The 18,000-nt window shown below is 49.6% G+C and overlaps 2 protein-coding genes across 4 annotated transcripts in view; one reads left to right on the top strand and one right to left on the bottom strand.

Moving 5' to 3' along the window:
• Positions 1–454: 454 nt before the first annotated feature.
• Positions 455–16,140, top strand: PPP1R1A (protein phosphatase 1 regulatory inhibitor subunit 1A). 3 transcript variants are annotated; one of them, XM_043966927.1, is made up of 7 exons: positions 471–1,200; positions 10,278–10,338; positions 12,020–12,057; positions 12,225–12,288; positions 12,929–13,090; positions 13,854–13,957; positions 14,487–14,623. In XM_043966927.1, the coding sequence occupies exons 1-6, from the start codon at positions 1,117–1,119 to the stop codon at positions 13,955–13,957; spliced, it is 513 nt and encodes a 170-aa protein (XP_043822862.1). In that variant the 5' UTR covers positions 471–1,116; the 3' UTR covers positions 14,487–14,623. The 3 variants fall into 3 exon arrangements, with proteins under 3 accessions (XP_043822860.1, XP_043822862.1, XP_043822861.1); XM_043966926.1 differs by lacking the exon at positions 13,854–13,957 and adding an exon at positions 13,641–13,747 and having other exon boundaries at positions 481–1,200; positions 14,487–14,624; XM_043966925.1 differs by lacking the exon at positions 13,854–13,957 and having other exon boundaries at positions 455–1,200; positions 14,487–16,140.
• Positions 16,141–16,272: 132 nt separating this feature from the next.
• The window catches only part of PDE1B (phosphodiesterase 1B), a 38,367-nt gene continuing 36,639 nt past the window's right edge, over positions 16,273–18,000 (bottom strand). The window contains exon 16 of the mRNA XM_043966924.1: positions 16,273–17,613. The gene's annotated coding sequence lies outside the window, so the exon portion shown is untranslated. The remainder of the gene's footprint in view (positions 17,614–18,000) is intronic.

Genomic DNA, 18,000 nt, shown 5'->3' with positions numbered 1-18,000 from the left:
CCTCTCCCCCCCCCCCACCCCCAGCTAAAAAGTTCTTCCGATTGTCTAACCCGCCATCTCTCATGCTATAGCCCTCATTCTGTCCCTAGTATTACTAAGGACCAACTTCATCACAAGGAGATCCAAGTTGGACCTGATATAGCCTCCCCCTCTCCCCAGTTCGTCCTTTTACCCACTTTCCAAGCCCCATAATTCAATAAAGGAGGAAAAGAATCCATCCATTTCACAAGCACCATTAGCTCTCTCCACAAAACCCCACCCACCCCAAAACACACACACACACACACACACACACACACACACACACACCCTCCTCCTCCTTCTCCTATATGGCTATATCCCCTATCCTTCCTCCTCCTCCTCCTCCTCCTCCGATCCCAGCACGAGGCATGAGCACTTCATAGGGGTGACACTACAGCATTACCAGATCCTTCTGAGGTCATCCCATCCAGCTTTCTGCTTTAGAGCCGGACTTGGAAAATCTCAGGAGACTAAACACAAAGCCCCCGCCCCTTCATGGAAAGTCCTCACCAATGTCTAACCTCAGTCCTTCCTGCTACAAACCGAAGCCCCCTTTTGTCTTGCATCTTCATAGGATAACCCTAAAGAACATTTACCAAACCATCCATTGATTCCTGCCCCCGCCCCCAGCCCTAGCTGTGTCCCCTTAAAAACCTGCCCAACCTGGATAAATACTCGGGTTTGGGCTCCGCCCCGGCTGGACTCAGAGGATTCCTGGGTCCCCGCCCAAGCTCTTGCCCTCTACCTTCCACCCACAACTCGGTAAAAGGCCACACCCCCAGCCCGTGGCACCCTGGCGGTGACCCCCACTGGCGCGGACTCGACAGGGTTAAGGTTTTGGGGCGGGTGGGGGTTCTGGGAGGAAGGGGTACGGAGCCAATCGGCTGCGGCTGAGTCCCGGGGAGTGAGGATCCGAGAGCAGAGCCGAAGCAGCGACCGGGCCAGCGGCTGGGGCAGCGACCAGGGGAAGGAGCAGCAAACGAAAGGCAGCTGGCTAGTCCCTCGTGCGCTCCGGGAGCCGCCCCATCCCCCACTTCCACTGCAGCACCAGGTTTCTTCGGCCAGAAGGACCCAGGCGTCCCCGGCGCCCCAGCCATGGAGCAAGACAACAGTCCCCGGAAGATCCAGTTCACTGTCCCGCTACTAGAGCCGCACCTGGACCCGGAGGCGGCGGAGCAGGTGGGGCGCTGGGAGGCTTTGTTGGGCCGAGAGACCGAGGGCGGAGTGGCATCCCCAGGGCTGGGGGTAGGCATGGCTAGACTCGGCTGGACAGAGCCAAGAATCTGCTCTTTGGGGAAGTCGGGGAGCAAGAGGTTCCATAGTCCTGAGGGGGCGCCCCTCTTGCCCCTTCTGACTGCTCTTGTGGGCACAAGAGGGAAATGATGGGAAAGAATTCCTGTTTAACGATTAGATGACCCCCCCCGCCCCCCAATCCCTCCTATACTCAGAGCCACAAACCCATTTGGGCCATTGTGAGACAGACGGACAGAGGTTCCCACTCTCTTTCTCACCGCTCCCCCCCGCCCCTTCAGAATCACGGCTCAGACTGGCTCCCTCCCCAGCCTTGTTGGGGGCGGTGGGGGATGGGAGAAGAGATGCTGGTTGTCCCTACAACCCCTTTCCCTTCGTTTACCATGCACCTCCCCCCACCCCGCCCCGGTTTTTAAAGGAACTGGGGGGGGGAGACTAAGGATCTCCCACAGTTTCACAGGAAGTGTAGGGGGCCAGAAAGGAATTAAGTTGATGAGAGAACCCAAAATAACAAGGGAGGGATTGTTGGGGGGGAAAGGGTAAGGAAGGAGGGGGAAATGTAGCCCCAGCCTTTTGGGAAGGAGAGTTGGGGGGCAAAGACTTGGAGCGGGCAGGGAGCTGAGCAGGGAACTGGATGGGAAAAGATCTTTTCCCTGCTCTGCAGAGGGATGTGGTCTGTCTTCTGAAGCTCCCCTCTCCTAGGGTGGAGCAAGGAACACCTGGACCCTCATCCCAAAAGGATGTCATGAATAGTTGACTCACTGGGAAAAGGGCCCTTGTGGGCCCCGATTGGAGAGGGGCAGGACCTTGGGAGGGAGTGCAAGGGTCTGAGTTAAACAACATGCAGATGAGAAGGATGCTACTTGCAAATGATGCCTACATCTCTGGGAGCTTCCCCACCTCTGGACCTGGCCAAAAGAGTAGGTGACACAGTCAGGCCTTGGGCTGCCTGACCTGAGCTATTTTTAGCTCAGAGCAGCCTGGCAGAGAAGGGAGGGGAGGTAGAGCGAACAGGAAGGCCAAAGGGTGAGGGCTGGGGCCACTGTGTTGGCAGAAGGGTTCTAGGCAGTACTATAGCTCCACACACACACACACACACACACACACACACACACGCACCACCAAATCGCCAAAGCTTATTTGCATAGTTTTGTATCTCATTTACCCTCTCCCTAAAACTCTCAGAATTGCCCTCAGTCAATCCAGGATCCATCCGATCTAAGTTCTGGTTTCTGATACATAGGTTATCCCCCTTCTCTCTGTTGGGTCTAGAGTTCTCTCTACCTGGAAAAACTCCCAGCTGTCCTCTCTGGGACCCTGAAGAGAGGATGTTCTTTCTGCTCCAGCTGTTTGGCAAAACAGAGCCCAGATGTGAAGGGAGAAGTATTTCTCTCTCCCACTCTCCTTCCCTTCCCCTCCCCCACTTCTCTTTAGGTCTCCAAAGCAGGGATTCCCCAGATGCCCCCTTGAATAGCAGGGAGGTAAGATGGGAAGGACAGATGCTTTCTCTAGGTCGGATCTTTTCTGGCCCCTTCTCTCCACCTTCTCTGTCTTATAGAGATGGTCAAATAGCTAATTCTCTTATAGCCTTCTCTCTACCAGCCATAGAATAAGTCATACCAGCTGCAAAGTGTGTGATCAGGCCTCAGGAAGAACTCCTGGAGTGTAAAGGGTGGGGTTGGGGGGGGGGGAATGAAGGGAAAGCTCTATCCCTAATGAGGAATGAACATTTCCTTGTCTTCTACTTTCCAAAAGATAGGGGGATAGAGAAGATGACCTCTGGCTCAGAATGAAAGGACTGATGATAAGAGGCCATGTGTGTTGGGGGTGGAGAGCCAGGCAGAACTAACATGATCTGCCTCCAGCTGGTCTCCTCATCCCACTGTCATGGGTTTATTCTTTGTTTGTGGTTGGGGGAGGCAGGTGTGTGTGGTTGGAGAAAGGAAGAGAAAGAGGGGAGGGAAGGAGTCTTACAGAGGTACAAACAAGAGCCAGGTTAAGGGTCCTTGCTAGTGGGGATGAAAAGTAAGGGGAGCCAGCCAAGAGACTTAAGCTCCTTCTCTCCAGTCTTCAGGAAACCTGTGTCTTCTTAGTCTAAAATTATACCTCCAGTCTAACCTCATTCTCTCCTGCTGGGGTATCAAGAACCGAGGGTTTTAGAAGAATAGCTGGCTGAGCTAAGAGGAGAGTCTGGAAGGGAAATAATGATAATAATTATAATACATTCGTATAATATTTGATGATTAACAAAGCTTCTTCCTCACTACAACCCAGCGAAAAAGTAGTATAAGTGTAATTATCCCTATTTTCTAGATTTTGATGCCCAGAAAGGTTAAATTATCAGTTCAAAGTTTATTCCCTTCATTTTACAGGTAACAAAACTAAGTGCAAAAGACTAGCCCAAAGTCATAGAACCCACAGCTTCTGACTCCAAATTCAGCTGCCTTTCTATGACATCAAAGTGACCTGCTCGTTGCCACACAGTCACTAAGTGACAGGGCAAGAGATTTAAGCTTGTCTCCTGGCTACAAATCCAGGGGAAGGAATCAGGAATTTAGTGGGCTCTGTCCAATGAGGCAAGAGGTAGGAAGAAGACCACAAAGTTATCATGTGGTCTGTCAAGCATCTGCAGACTAGTCTGGACATAAATCTAGACTTGGACATTTCTGGGAGATTTGAGGAAGCTCTGGAAGTCTGCAGAATAGTTCAGGTCAATGGAAAGCCGTAATAGAAGTAGCCTACTATGTACCAAGCACTTCGTTGGGTCCTGGGGAGACAGAGATATGATGGTCTCTGTTTGCAAAAAACTTTGAAAATGGGAGGAATGTGGCAAGAACAAGTGGGAAATCCAGACAATATGCAATAAGAATTCTAGAAATCGAGAATTTCATTTTAGCTGGGTACACTGATAACTAGAGAGATCAAGAAAGGCTGCAAGGAGGAAATAGCACCAAAATTGGGCCTTGATGGAAGAGAGGGACTCAAAAGAAATGAGAGCTGGGGGGCAAGGGGCAAGAATTGATTCCTGGCATGAGCTAAGGAGCAGGATAGATGGGGATCCTAAGACTCAGAGCTCCAGTCCAACCTTCTCACTTTACAAATGAGGAAACTGAGTTCAGTGACTTACCCAAAGTCATAAGTAGTGAGTGGCAGAACTGGGATTTAAACCCAGGTGATCTTATTCAAAATTTGAATTCTTTGCAACAGGCTGCTCTAAAATGAGAGGACCTGGATTCAAAACTTGACTCTGACACTCCCTGAGTAACCCTGGACAAGTCATTCAACCCAAAACCTCTTTATATGCTAAATTAGGAAGTTTGACAAAATGACCTCTAAGATCAAACCCAACTCTAAGCTCTATGATCCAATGGAGGGAAAGAGGGAAAAGAAAGTAAGAAGGAGAAGGGAAGAAAATGGAAAGGGAAGAGGGGTAGGGAGGAAGAAAGGAGACAGAAGGAAAAGAAAAGAAAGGAGACAGAAATGGGAAAGAAAAGGAGGCAAAAAGGGAAGGGAAGGAATAGGGCAAAGGAAAAAGAAGGGAAAGAGAAAGAAAAAAGAGAGAGAGGAGACAAGGGAGAGAGAGTATGTAGGGGAAAAGAAAGAAGCCAGGGAAGAGAAAGAGGAGAAAAGGAGAAGAGTCATGGGTAATCTTAATTGTATTACAGTAAGGGGCTAGGAAGGGTGTTTGATTTTTAGAATAGGAAAGATCTTTATCCCCAGCCCAAGCTGGGGGATTGTGGAAAGAAGGGATGTTCATCAGGTTGTAATATGCCCTTCCTCCACAAAAGATCATCCATTTATAGTTGGAAAGTACCTCACAGGTCACCTAATCCAACCTGTAATTTTACAGATGAAGCCCAGAGAGATTTAATGACTTGCCAAAGCTAGTCTTCCAACCCAGATCCTCTGCCTCCAAAGCCAGTATTCTTCCACTATCCCTCAATGGCTTCTGGCACTCAGTCATACACACAAGTGAAAAATACAGAGATACACACACCACTGACCACATGGCTGTTTGTGTGGGTACACACTTAAATGGGATTGGTATTGTCAAAAAATTTTGAAATATCATCCATCGATCAACAAGCATTTAACTACTTACTATGTCCCGGGCACTGTGCAAAGTTATGAGGTTACAAAACCAATGATGAAACAACCCCTGCTCTCAGGAAGCTTATATTCTAAGTAAGGAAGACAAGATAGTGAATGTATAAACATATACATAATATACGCAAAATGAAAGTAAAATAGTTTGGGGGTGGGGGAAAAAGTGATCAGAAGAGGCTTCATATAGAATGTGGCACCTAAGGTAAGTCTTGAAGGAAACTGAAGGTTCCAAGAAGCAAAAGGAGGAAGGAGTGAATTCTAGGCATGATAGATAGCCCAGGCAGAGACAGAAGATAGAATATACTAAGTGTAGAACAGTGAAAGTGGCCAGTACGGCTGGCAGAATCACAGAATAGGAAGAGAATAATGTCTAAGAAGATGGGAAAATGAGGATGGAACTGGATTGTGAGGAGTTTGAAATGCTGACTATTTAGAGGGGTTGGGAAGGGGCTGGGGGGTGGGGGGGACAGGGAAAGAGATCATGAGTTCAGTTTTGGACCCGTTGTGTTTGAGATGCCTGTGGGACATCTACTTTGAGACATCCAAAAGGTAGTTTGTGATGCAGGATTGGAGCTCAGGAAAGAGATTAGGCTAGAACTGGGAGTCTTCAGTATGGAAATGGTCATTGTACCCATGGGAGCTGATGAGATCACCAACAGAGAGGGTGCAGGAAGAAAACAGAAGACAGCTCAGGACAAAGCCTTGGGGTATGCTCACAGTTAGGGAATATGACACAGATGATGAATCAGCAAAGGAGGCTGAAAAGGATTGAACAGAAAGGTGGGGGAATCAGGAGAAAGCAGCAAACCCAGAAAGAAGAGAATATGTAGGGGTCAAGGAATATGAGTTCTGAGATGAGATCATTAGATTAGATAATTAAGATATCACTGTACCTGAGTTCAAATCCAGCCTCAGACACTTGACACTTACTAGCTGTGTGACCTTGGGCAAGTCACTTAACCCTAATTACCTCACCCGAAAAAAATTTTTTAATAAAAAAATTAAATAAAAGATATCATTGTAACTTGAGGGGAGCAACCTCAATTGAGTAATAATGTCCAAAGCCAGATTGCATGGGGTTTAGAGCATGAGTGGACCCCAGAAGCCATCTAGTCTCACCTCCTCATTTTACGAATGAGAAACTGAGGCCTACATAGATTAAGCAATATGCTCAAGGTCATAAAGGAAGTGACCAGGAGGCATTTGAACCCAAATTCTCTGATTCAAAAGTCATGGTTCTTTCCATTGTCCCACACTATCTATAAGGAAGATAGTTAGGAAAGATAGTGGAACCTAATGAGGATTGTCAAAGGGTACATGAGGGTTAAGTGTGCTTGAAGGCAGCAAGGAAAGAAGGCTTAGATAGTGGGGTTAGAGAGGGAAGGTTCTTGAGGAAGGGGGAATGATAATAGGGTTAATCTGCTGGAGAAGGCAATAGGGCATCAAAGGCCCATCTAGAGGGGTTGGAAGTGGTGAAGAGAAGGGCCACATATTCATCAGAGACTGGAATATAGGAAAAAATGAGGGCAATGAAGTCAAGGGGTTGTGAGATGGGGAGGATGAATTGTCAGATGTGGGGGAGAGGAAAGAGTGTTCTCAGTAACTAGTGTCCAATTCAATAAAGTATGAGACAAGAGTCTCAGCTAAAAGGGGAGGGGGGATAGAGGTAGTGTGGGAGAGAAGATAGGATTTGGTAGAGCCTCTTCAGTAAGTGGAATAGAGAAGCCATTAGGGAAGAGGAAAAAGGACTGTCTTGCTTCAGTGAGAGCCCAGTTGAGAGATTAGAAAACATAAATTTGTGGTGGAACTAGTCAGTGGGGTTGGTTTTAAGACTTCCATCAGCTCCATTCAGTAACACAAGTAGAAAAGGAGGAAAATGTGGTGGGGGAGGAGTCATCCAGGGTTAGGGTTTGCCAGGGCTCAAGCAGCTATCAATAAGACAAGGGAGTATGGGAGCCAAGAATAGAGGATAGTGTGGTTCACTAAAGGATCTAGATGTGGAAGTGAAGAAAGTAGCCAGAATGGGGGAGATAGTCTGGCCAAATATGGTGCAGAGATTGAAGGTCGTGATGAAGCTGAAGGAGAGGTTTGAGAGGAGTGAGGTTTAGGTAGATGGAATGATAGGGGATTATCATCAAAGAATTTTAGTTCTTGATCATGAAGATGGAAGACAATGAATGATAGAAAGATTAAGGGTGTGGCCATCTTTTGAGTAGCTGAGATGGCATGGAGGGATAGGTCACCAAAGATGAGTAGATTGAGTAACTGGGAAGTCTACACGTATGCTGAAGTGTCCTCAGTATGAGGACATGAGTTGGTGAGTAGCCTGTGTGACCCTGGGGAAGTCAAGTAACCCTGTTTGCCTCAGTTCCATATCTGTAAAATGAGCTGGAGAAGGGAATGGCAAACCACTCCAGTATCTTTGCCAAGAAAACCCCAAATGGTGTCACAGAGTCAGACATGACTGAAAAACAACTGAACAACATCAGTTGGTACAGAAAAGGTGAGCCAGGCACTGGACTCAGTGAAAAAGACATATGCCCCCAGGGAGGGGAAATGGCTTATTACCACCCCATCTCTCATTCCCCATTCGTCCCCGCAATTGTTCCATTACTCTCCGTCTTGTGCAGTTAAGATGTCCTGCCTCTAACTTCAGCCCCTCCTGCTGCAGCAGAAGGGCATCTTGTGGATAGGAAGAAGGGGATTCTATATGTGCTGATGAAGATCCAAAACTATTAAGAGACTTGAAAATAGAAATTCATTTGTCTTTGTATGCCAGCACAGTGGTCCAGGGGAGTCATTCCATCAGTTGGTTTCATGATTGTCTTTGCCCTCACCTCAACACCACCTCCCCTCTCCAGTTTCTCTCAGGACAGGATAATCCCTTCCCAGTTCTGTCCAGCCCCTTTCTCTCACATTTTTTACACCAATATAGTGCCCAGAAAGTAGGAAATCTGCATTTTCGAGGGTCCCTTTCAGAGTAGCCAGGCCTTTTGGTAGCTTGGCAAAAGAGCAGTAGTTTGGGTATGGTCAGAGAAGGGGCTGTTTCAACTGAGTTTAGATGAATGACAGGGTCAAGGGCAGAGTACAGGATTTTCCAGCCACACTCAATGCCCTAACCAAGGTCCTGATAGAATGAAAAGAGCACTAGACTTGGAGTTTGGAAAAACCTGGGCTGAACTCCTCAAATCTGACACTACTAGTATGACCTTGAGGAAGGCACATAACTTCCTTAGACTCTGGTTTCCCCATCTACAAAATGGGTATAATAATACTCCTACTCCACACTCCAAAGGATTGTTTGTAAGGATCAAATGATGATGTATGCAGTCTTAGCACTTGACAAACCTGAAGGCATTATAGAAATATAAGCAGCTATTATTATTATCAGGATTTGGGATTCTGGGTCCTTTCTGCAAGTCTCATAAGGAGCTGCTAAGGGCCATTTGGAAAGCCGGTCAGGGGATAGGGAGGGAAGAAGGAACACTGGGGAAGGAAGGAAGGGGATGAGAGATGCTAGCAAAAGAGTGGCCAGGAGGAGATGAAAATCAACTGAAAGGAGGCTGGGAGATACCAGGGTAGGGGAACGACAGAGACTGAGTGTGATACGAGGGGTGAAGGAGAATCAGGGGTTGCTAGACACTGATGAAAGAGGGTCTGAAGAGATAATTGGGAGGAAAGAGAAAGAGTTGTAAAGGGTTTGGGGGTCATAGGGGAAAGTGACTGCAAGGCACATAAAGGATGAAGAGCAGTGACTAGGAGAACACTGGGAAAGGAGCAGGATCTGCTTTATTTATTCAGGGAAAGGATCTAAAAGGTCCTGGTGGGAGTGAGACTGGAAACACTGAGGGGAAGGGACAAGGACTGCATGAAACACAAGGGGATGGGGACAGAGCCTGGAAAGGACTTTAAGAGAAAATGTGCCTGGGCTAGGAGAATGAGATGAAAAGTGGTTGGTGCTGATTTGTCCTGTTCTAGCATGTTTAGGGTCCTGTTGGATTTCCTCCCATGTCACCCTCCAAGATATGATCAGACTCTCTAGTGATGCTGGCACACCGAGGATACAGATTTCTGCTTGGTGGGAAAAACATCATGATCTCCCAGGTTATTTCTGGCCATCGATCCCTGGACAGTAGTTTGGAGCTGATACAGCTACTGAGAAGGGAGGGGCCAAAGCCAAGAAGGGAGAATTGAGGCAGTGGGAAGGACTTCCAGGTTATTCAGGAGAAGCGAAACCTGGGGTTGGAACTGGTACAGCCATGAGCTGTATTGTGAAGGTATTGGAGGGTTATAGATCCAACCCTAGAGGGAACCTTAAAGGAGGCATTGTGGTGACTATTGTACTGTATGAAGATGGATCATGGTGGCCTCGGAGCACAGTTAATAATAATAATAGATGATTCAGTTTGTAAGAGCACTTTATATTATCTGTCTCATTTGATGATCACAACAGACCTGTGAGGTGGGTAGTGTAAGCATTGCTTTCCCCATTTTACAGACTAGGAAACTGATGCTTGGAGAACTTAAATGACTTATCATAGGATCACAGTCTTAGAACTGGATGGGACTTTTGAGGTCATCCAGTCGAATCCCCTCAATTTACAGAGGAGGAAACTGAGGCCTAAAGAGATGAAACTGTTTGTCCAAGGTTACTGAGAGAATAAGTGGCAGAGCTGGGATTCAAACTCACTTCAGATCTAGGACTTTTTCCATTTCACCGCATTGACTCTCTTTGTTGTGTGTTGTACGGAGCAGACATGTGTAGTCAGCTGTGGTTATATTGGGTGTGTGTTAAATGGAACTGGGCTAAATCCATTTGTGTACTGCACTATTGGTTACTGGCACTTGATATGTCTGTCTGGCAAGATTTCACCTCCCCCTCTTTTGTACCCTGCCAGATCCGGAGGCGTCGTCCCACACCTGCCACCCTGGTACTGACCAGTGACCAGTCATCTCCAGGTAACTCAGAAGCCCCCTGGGCAGTAACGGGGTATAGCATGATGCCTGGATCCCACTATGGAACAGGATCCCTAAGGCCCTGGCAAAAAGGGAGGGCTGGAGGTAGGAAGTGGGGTTCTTGGGGCTCCTAAAGTGAGGTTGAGGATGAAGTACCTGGGCCCTAGGAATAGGGTAAAATCTAGGTAGGGCATAGAGTAGGGGAAAGCAATGGGCAGGGGTCTGGATCTTTGTATTCCATGGGGGTGGGAAGAGGTACCTAGTTCCTGGGAGAGAAATAAGATTGGGAAAAGTATCCTAGATCCTAGTGAGTGCATTGAAAATAGGCTGAGCTAGCAGGAAAACTTCCATTGCTTTCTCAGTGATGAGAGCAAGGGCTGGGAGGGGCAGGGGCACCACCTGCCTCCTCAGCCCCCCCAGGAATTGGGCCGGTCAACCGATTGCTGGTTGCCACAGCAACAGCCTACTAGGTTTCTCTAGTAACTGAGATACTGCTGCTCCTCCCCTTCCCCCCTTCCCCAGGAGAGAAGCAGTGACATCTGTGGGGGAGGGGGCCCATTCTCTCCCTACTCCCTCTCACAGCTCCTAAAGACTTGAGAGTAAAGAGTAAAATAATGACAAGAGAGAGGCCAGGAAGAAGCTGGACTCCAAGCCACCGGGATCTCCTCCAAGGGCCTCCTTTCAGGGGAGAGTGAAAGGAGAAATGTAAGACTGGAGCTTCACTCCCCATTTCGGGAAGCAACTTCTAAGTCATCTTCTGCATCCTAGCCCAGGCTCCAGCCAGAAGAAGCTTGCCTTGTCTGACCCCCCTCCTCCCTTCCCCCGTCCAAGCTGCCCCATCCTAGACACCAGGTGGAAGGAGAGCAACAATGACAAGACACTGGCCGGCATCCACACAGCTCCCAGGCTGATGGGCAAAAAAGTCCCAAACATAGGGACCAAGGACAGAAGAAATGGGAATCCCAGACTTCAGGCCTGAGGCTTAAGAGGAGTGCAGCCGGGGCAGCTAGGTGGCACAGTGGATAGAGCACTGGCCCTGGATTCAGGGGGACCTGAGTTCAAATCCGGCCTCAGACACTTGACACTTACTGGCTGTGTGACCCTGGGCAAGTCACTTAACTCCCATTGCCCCGCAAAAAAAAAAAAGAAAAGAAAAGAAAAAAAAAAGAGTAGGGGCAACTAGGTGGCACAGTGGATAAAGCACTGGCCCTGTATTCAGGAGTACCTGAGTTCAAATCCAGCCTCAGACACTTGACACTTACTAGCTGTGTGACCCTGGGCAAGTCACTTAACCCCCCATTGCCCCACCAAAAAAAAAAAAAAAAAGAGTAGTGCAGCCTGGAGAAAGTAGGTAGGGCTTCTGGGAGGAGGAGAGTAAGAAGCAGCATTTAGAAGGAGACCAATTCAAATCCTGACAACGTGAAGGTTGCTACTAGTGGCAAGCCCCTTGGGTGCCTTTTCTCCCCTTCCCTTCAAGGCATCAAGACAGGGGTCCTGGTGTCAAACAGGAGCCCTGAGTTCTAGTTCTGGCTCCTTGACTTCATGAACAAGTCACTTCCTTTCATTGAGCCTTAGTTTCCTTGTTTGTAAAATGGGGGAGCTGAACTAAAATGATTTCTAACCTCCATTCTAGTTCTCAACTTTATTTCTATGATTCTCTCCTCCTCCATCACTCCTTCCCCAGAGATCGACGAAGATCGGCTTCCCAACCCTCTGTTCAAGGTGAGTGGATCCTCCACATGCTACCAAAGGCCTTCTTCTCCCTGTACCCTGAGGGCAATGTAACAGGCAGGGGCCTAGTGCTGCCCCCAGGGAATCTAAACAAGGTGGGGAGGAGGGGGGCAGGCCTCAGGGCCAGAGGTCCCAGCTTCATTCTGTGTCCCTTACAGTCCACATTGTCCATGTCTCCAAGGCAGCGGAAGAAGGTGACTCGGACCACACCCACGATGAAAGGTTTGGGGGACCCTCCACACCCCCTACTCTTGCCTCCTTCCATTTCCCCTTCTGCTCCTTCTCTTCAGGTCTTTAAATCTATCGAGCCTAAGGCAGGTAAATCTCTGCCTAAATGTGAAGTTTCAGGATCAGAAATGAATGAGAAGACCTGCTTAAATGATTCCCAAGACTGGAAAGAGAATCTGCAGTATCACTGGCCCCATCCCTCTGCCTCTCCTTGGCAACACATCTTTGGGCAAATTCCTTCACTTCTTGGGGCTTCAGCTTCCCCACCTATAAAAGGAGGCTATTGAACAATAATCTCTCTAAGCTTGGATCTTATAGGATTTTATAATCCAGCCCAGTCAGTTCTTAAAACCTCTCCCCTCAATTTACCATTGTTTCCCTGTGGGTGTCAAATCCAGTGGTGGTTTCCCAATCCCTCCCGCTGTCGTTGATATTTCGTGACTTGTTTTTCAGTCCTCTGGAAGGGGAAGAGTTTCAGTGGGTCCAACATCATACAGCATGAGGATCCTGGCAAGATGTCAGGATCCCTAAATTGTTAAATTTCGGGGTGTGGGATTGGATGGATCAAGGGGCACTATCTTGGAGAGCACATCCAACATACCCCTCCTTCCATGTCACTGCCTCCCCTCTGAAGAGCTGCAGATGATGGTGGAACATCACCTGGGACAGCAAAAGCAGCAGGGGGACGAAACTGAGGCTGCAGCAGCTGAGAATGAAGGAACACAGGAGTCCTGCCTGCCTGAGACTGAAGACGCAGCAATGGATTCAAGGCTGAGCCTCACTGGAAGTGCCCAGAGTATGTGAGGGATGGGGAGAGATTGACACCAGGGAACATCCTGGTCCCCTAGCCCTGTGGGAGTGGGAGGAACAAAAGAGATTTCCCTTTAAAAGAGGGGGTGAGGGGGGCAGCTAGGTGGCGCAGTGGATAAAGCACCGGCCCTGAATTCAGGAGTACCTGAGTTCAAATCCGGCCTCAGACACTTGACACTTACTAGCTGTGTGACCCTGGGCAAGTCACTTAACCTCCATTGCCCCACAAAAAAAGAAAGAAAGAAAGAAAGAAGGGGTGAGGGGAGACCTAGTCCCAAGGCTAAAGGATCTCAGCAATGCAGGGAGATTTACATGCATTTTCATCTCATTTACATATCATTCCTAGCGCAGGTCTGTCCTTTTCCTCCATTGCCCTGTCCCCTGGAAAAACTCTAGGTTAGACCTCTATGAGTATGCCCAACTTGATCCTGGGCTTCTCTCCAAAGCTGAGGGCAGGAAAGATGGGGAATCTGGGGCAGCAATGGCCCAATCTCCCCTAGGCCCCTCCCCAAGGCACACCCTTCTCCCTTCCCCAGGGCTTCCAGAATCCATCCCCAAGATCCAGGACACTGGCAGTGAGGAACCTAGCTCAGAGGCACCAACAGTTCATATACAACCTTCAGGCTCCAGGGGGGCAGACTAGGTAATAAGCCCTGGAACTGGGAGGCTCCCCCAACAGAAGGGTCGGTGGGGAGTGGGGAGGGAAAGGAGGGAATGATGGGTTTCAGCCTCTGAATGGGGTGTTCTAGGTGCCCACACCACCTCTGAGGGTCAAACCAAAGTAGGTGGCCTGGAGCTACAGCAGGAGGGATTGAGGTTAGACATCAAGAAGGAATTCCTGCCTCTGGAATAGGTAAAAGATAGATCTGTGGAAGCAATGCTGGGATAGTGGAAAGAGCAATAGTGTGGGGGTGGGGAGAGCTGGGTTCAAATCCACAACCACAAACACTAATCTCAGTTCCGTCACTCACTAGCTGAGTGACCTTGGGCCCATCACTTCATCTCGCTGGCCCTCAGTTTCCTCATCTTATAAAACTAAGGGGGTTGGACTAGATAACACCAAAGTTCCTTTCCATCTTTCGGCAGAGGGGAAGGGGAGTGAGCAATGGTCCTGACAGGGAAGGGACATGGATATGATGATCCACCTTCTGAGTCCCAGTGTACCCTCCACGTCCAATTCTCTGGTCTTCCCCAGGGTGAAACATATGGGAAGACTAGAAGGAAATAGGCTGAAGTTGTATCAGAAAAGGAGGGAAATTAGACATTGGTCCAAAAACAGGAAACAACCTGGGCCTGGACAAGATGATCCCCAAAGTGTAATCTCCAGAGAAGATTATTCCCCAACCCCTGACTCACTGTCTCCCTCTCCCCACCCCCCACAGGTCCAAGGGCCACGGAGCTGCTGACCAGGAATCGAGGCTGGGGCTGGGGCCCTGGCAAATGCTGGGTCTTTTCTTCTCGTTTCTTCACTTCTGGGGGAAAACTCTTGTTTCTAAAAAGTGATAAATTTGGTGTTGGGCCTTTGGTGCCTTTCTTCTTTCCCAGATATGAGGGCCTGCAGAGTCCTTGTCTCCCTTCCCCACCTCTTAGCAAGCCTCTTGGGACTGCAGAGACAGCCCTGTCACTCAAGCCAGAAGACAGACATCAGCTTTTATTTCCCAGCCAGAGGGGTGAGGATCACATACACAAGAGCTATGCATTCGCCAGGGGCAACTACTACTGGAATTTGTCTCCCTGGCCATTTTGGAAAATAGGCCAGGCCCTATACCCGAAGGCAGGGGGGAGGGCAAAATGACCTTGGGAATCCCCCAGCAAGCTCTTTGCAGAGTCAAGGAAAGAGAAAACCCTGCCTTGCTATAACCGAGCTGGGGCCTCCCTCTGGTGGTCAAAAGTGGGCATGACGCCCCTCCACACAGGCCACCTCTTCTGTCTAAATCCAGAAGGTGTGCCAAGCATCCTAGTCAGGGAGCAGGAAAGAGACCGAGTTCTCAGATCAATTAGCCACTGTTATCCACTTTGTGGGTTTATCAGCATCTCTTCTCCTTGCCAACAATCCTGGTGATTCATGCTTCAGAGGATGAACTAGGTAACCATTAAGACCTTTTCTGACTTCAAGATTCTACAATTCTATGGGGTCCAGGCCAGAACTCTGAAGGGGGGGGGGGGGTGCGGCACGGGTCTTAGCCCGTGCTCCAGATTCAGCCATGATGTGGAGACAGGGGCCATTATATACCTCTACAACAGAGATGACCAGCATGGAAGCCAAACGCATTAACAAAGGAAGGGGACGATCACGTGAACGGGCTCTCAGGGTTCTAAATTTAAAAACCCACCCCCACTAACAGCCCCTCCCACTCTCCAAGACATGAAAGAGATAGGACCAAAGAGATGGAGCCGGTGTCCTCAAAGTCACCCAGCACAAAAAGATGAAGCTAGGCCTATGCTCCCCTCCCTACATGCCTCCAGTTGGGTGGGCAGGGAGATCAAATGATTTAGCCTGTGTTTTCCAGCTTACAAAGAGCCTTCTTCACAATGACCCTGTGAAGTAGGCCATGCAAGCACCAGAAATGACGAGCTCAGCGGAATGATGTCCCTAATCCCTCAGGGCCAGTGAGGGGGCCAAACTTGGGCCCAATTCTTCTAACTCCATTGTGCTTTCCATTATAACATGCCACAGAGACATCCTGTGCCATCAGACTCCTGGTCAGGAGGGTGATGGGTAACTATCAGATTGGAGGTTGGAAGGGGGTGGAGGTAATAAGTATGTCCTGCCATTTCCTTCATCTAACTCAGGCTTGCCAGAGACAGATCCAAGACCCAAACAGTGAGTCCTCAGAACCATCTTCCTTCCTTCCCCACAATCTAGGCCATCTCTTCACGAGCCAGGGTAAAACCCCACCCCACCCCTCACCCCAATCCCTGCCCTTGTATATCCTTACCTTCCCCCTCTCCCACATCTGCACCTAACCCCTGAGATTGAAAGATGAAGACAACACCAGACCCGCCTCCCTCCTTTATTGGTCTCTGGATGTAGCAGTGGTCTGTGAGGGGGGGAGGGGGGGAGGGAGAGTCACATGCGCCTCTGTCCCCAGTCCCCAGGTAGGAGAGGGTGCTGGGGCAGGAGGGGCGGCCAGCATGGATACATGACACATGGAACACAGCCCACTGTACAGATATGCTGAGCAGTATTTACACGGAGGGCAGGGTCACCTCAAGTTTGGTTTTTCCTTTGGGGGTGAGAGGAGGGGAGAAGTAGGGGGGCACTTTCCCCAAGTCCTACCCAAGCCCCCTGCCTATGACTACCCTGGGTTACTATCCCAAAAGGGGTAGCCATTTGGGAGAGGTGAGTGGGCCCTCGGACTGGTTATATTGTAGGTGTGTCATCAAGAGTGGAATTTTGGATTGCACGTCCCTCTTCCCGTTACACAAATACCAGCCCAACCAAGCTCTGGGGCACGTGGTTGAGGGTGGCCAGGCCTGGTTTCTCCCCCCCCCCCCAGTGAGTATGGGGAGCGTGAGAGCTTGTGCTGTTTAAAGGTATCGTCACGGGGGTACTCGTGTCAGGAAATCTCCAAGCACTTTACAGACATTGGTCAGATGGAAGCTGCCCCCCACCCCAACCAAGGTGTCTGATGTGGGAGAGAGGGGTACATTGAACTCCATGTAGGGGAAGTAAAAGAAATAGGAGTTGGGTCCCCAGCCTTTCTCATGCTGCTGAAGCCCCTGCGGGGTATACCCATAAACACAGGCAGCTAGCTCTCCCCTAGCTCCAGTATCACATTCAAAATGGGTAGAAGGAGGAGAGAGACATAGGGGAATGAGGCCAGGAATAAATGGGGCTAGGGTGGAGGAGAAGAGAAAGACCTGGGATAGAACAATCTGGGGCAAAGGTAGAAAGCCATCTTGTTCAGGAGCCTGGTGAATGAGGGAAAAATGGGGAAACTGTCTCCCTCCCCAGCTTTAAGACACCCACATGTCCTGTTCTGGCCCCTCCCAGGGGGTAGGAAATCGGGGCCCAGACCTGCCAGCGAAGATCTGGGATGGGGGTCCCAAGGGAACCCCCAAAATGTATTGCTCAGAAACTTGGAGGCAAGAAGAGTATTGCACTGAAGGGGGCTGGCATCACTGATTTTCCCACCCCGACCCTCGGGGTGGGAGACAGTCCAGGAAGCTTCTCCCCCATAACAAGACACCTGGTTATTGGGGGGAAGGGGGAGAAGTCTGGTCCAGAGGAAGAGGAGTTGGACAAAGCTCCCTGGGTTCTACTGCCTGAGAGGAAAGTGTACCCTATTATGGGGGCTGGCAAGGGGCTTCCTAGGAGGGAGGCTCCAGCCAAGGCCCAAATGTCCCCTTCCCCCAACCCCACAATCTCTGACATTTGGCCTTCAGGGTCATCCGTCTGCTCTCTTCACCCTCGGGTTCCCCTGCCTCAGATCGATCTGTCATTCGAGGGAGCCAGTCCCAGTGAGTGGTGCTGATGGCGTCAACGACGTTGGGCTACAGTGAAACCTAGGGTGCAAAGAGAGGTGGCTGAGGTCCTTCCATCCCTCCCCCTTACACACGTTCTGCCAGACCCTGACGCCACTCTTCTGCGTGGACAAGAATGCCTGTCTGAGCTTAGAAAGGCTGCTATCTCACCTAGGATGGGGGTGGGAGGGGAAGGGCGAAACGAGGAAGGAAAGGGAGGTTCTTCCTGGATCCTTCTAGCCTGTCCTCCAACTCTTCCCTCCAAGCCCATTAGGGGATCACTTACTATCTGTGAAAATGGGAGAAGCTACATGGTGGGAGGAAAAGATCCCTAGCCCATGGATCAGGACACCTGCTGGTTACAGTCATGGCTCTGACCTTGGGAAGGTCATGCAGCTAAGTGACCCCCTACTGAGCGTGGACTCAGCA

The sequence above is a fragment of the Dromiciops gliroides genome, chromosome 5, assembly GCF_019393635.1.
Source record: "Dromiciops gliroides isolate mDroGli1 chromosome 5, mDroGli1.pri, whole genome shotgun sequence".
Taxonomy (NCBI): domain Eukaryota; kingdom Metazoa; phylum Chordata; class Mammalia; order Microbiotheria; family Microbiotheriidae; genus Dromiciops; species Dromiciops gliroides.
The sequence above is the reverse complement of the archived record's forward strand: the minus strand, read 5'-3'. Positions and strand labels throughout refer to the sequence as shown.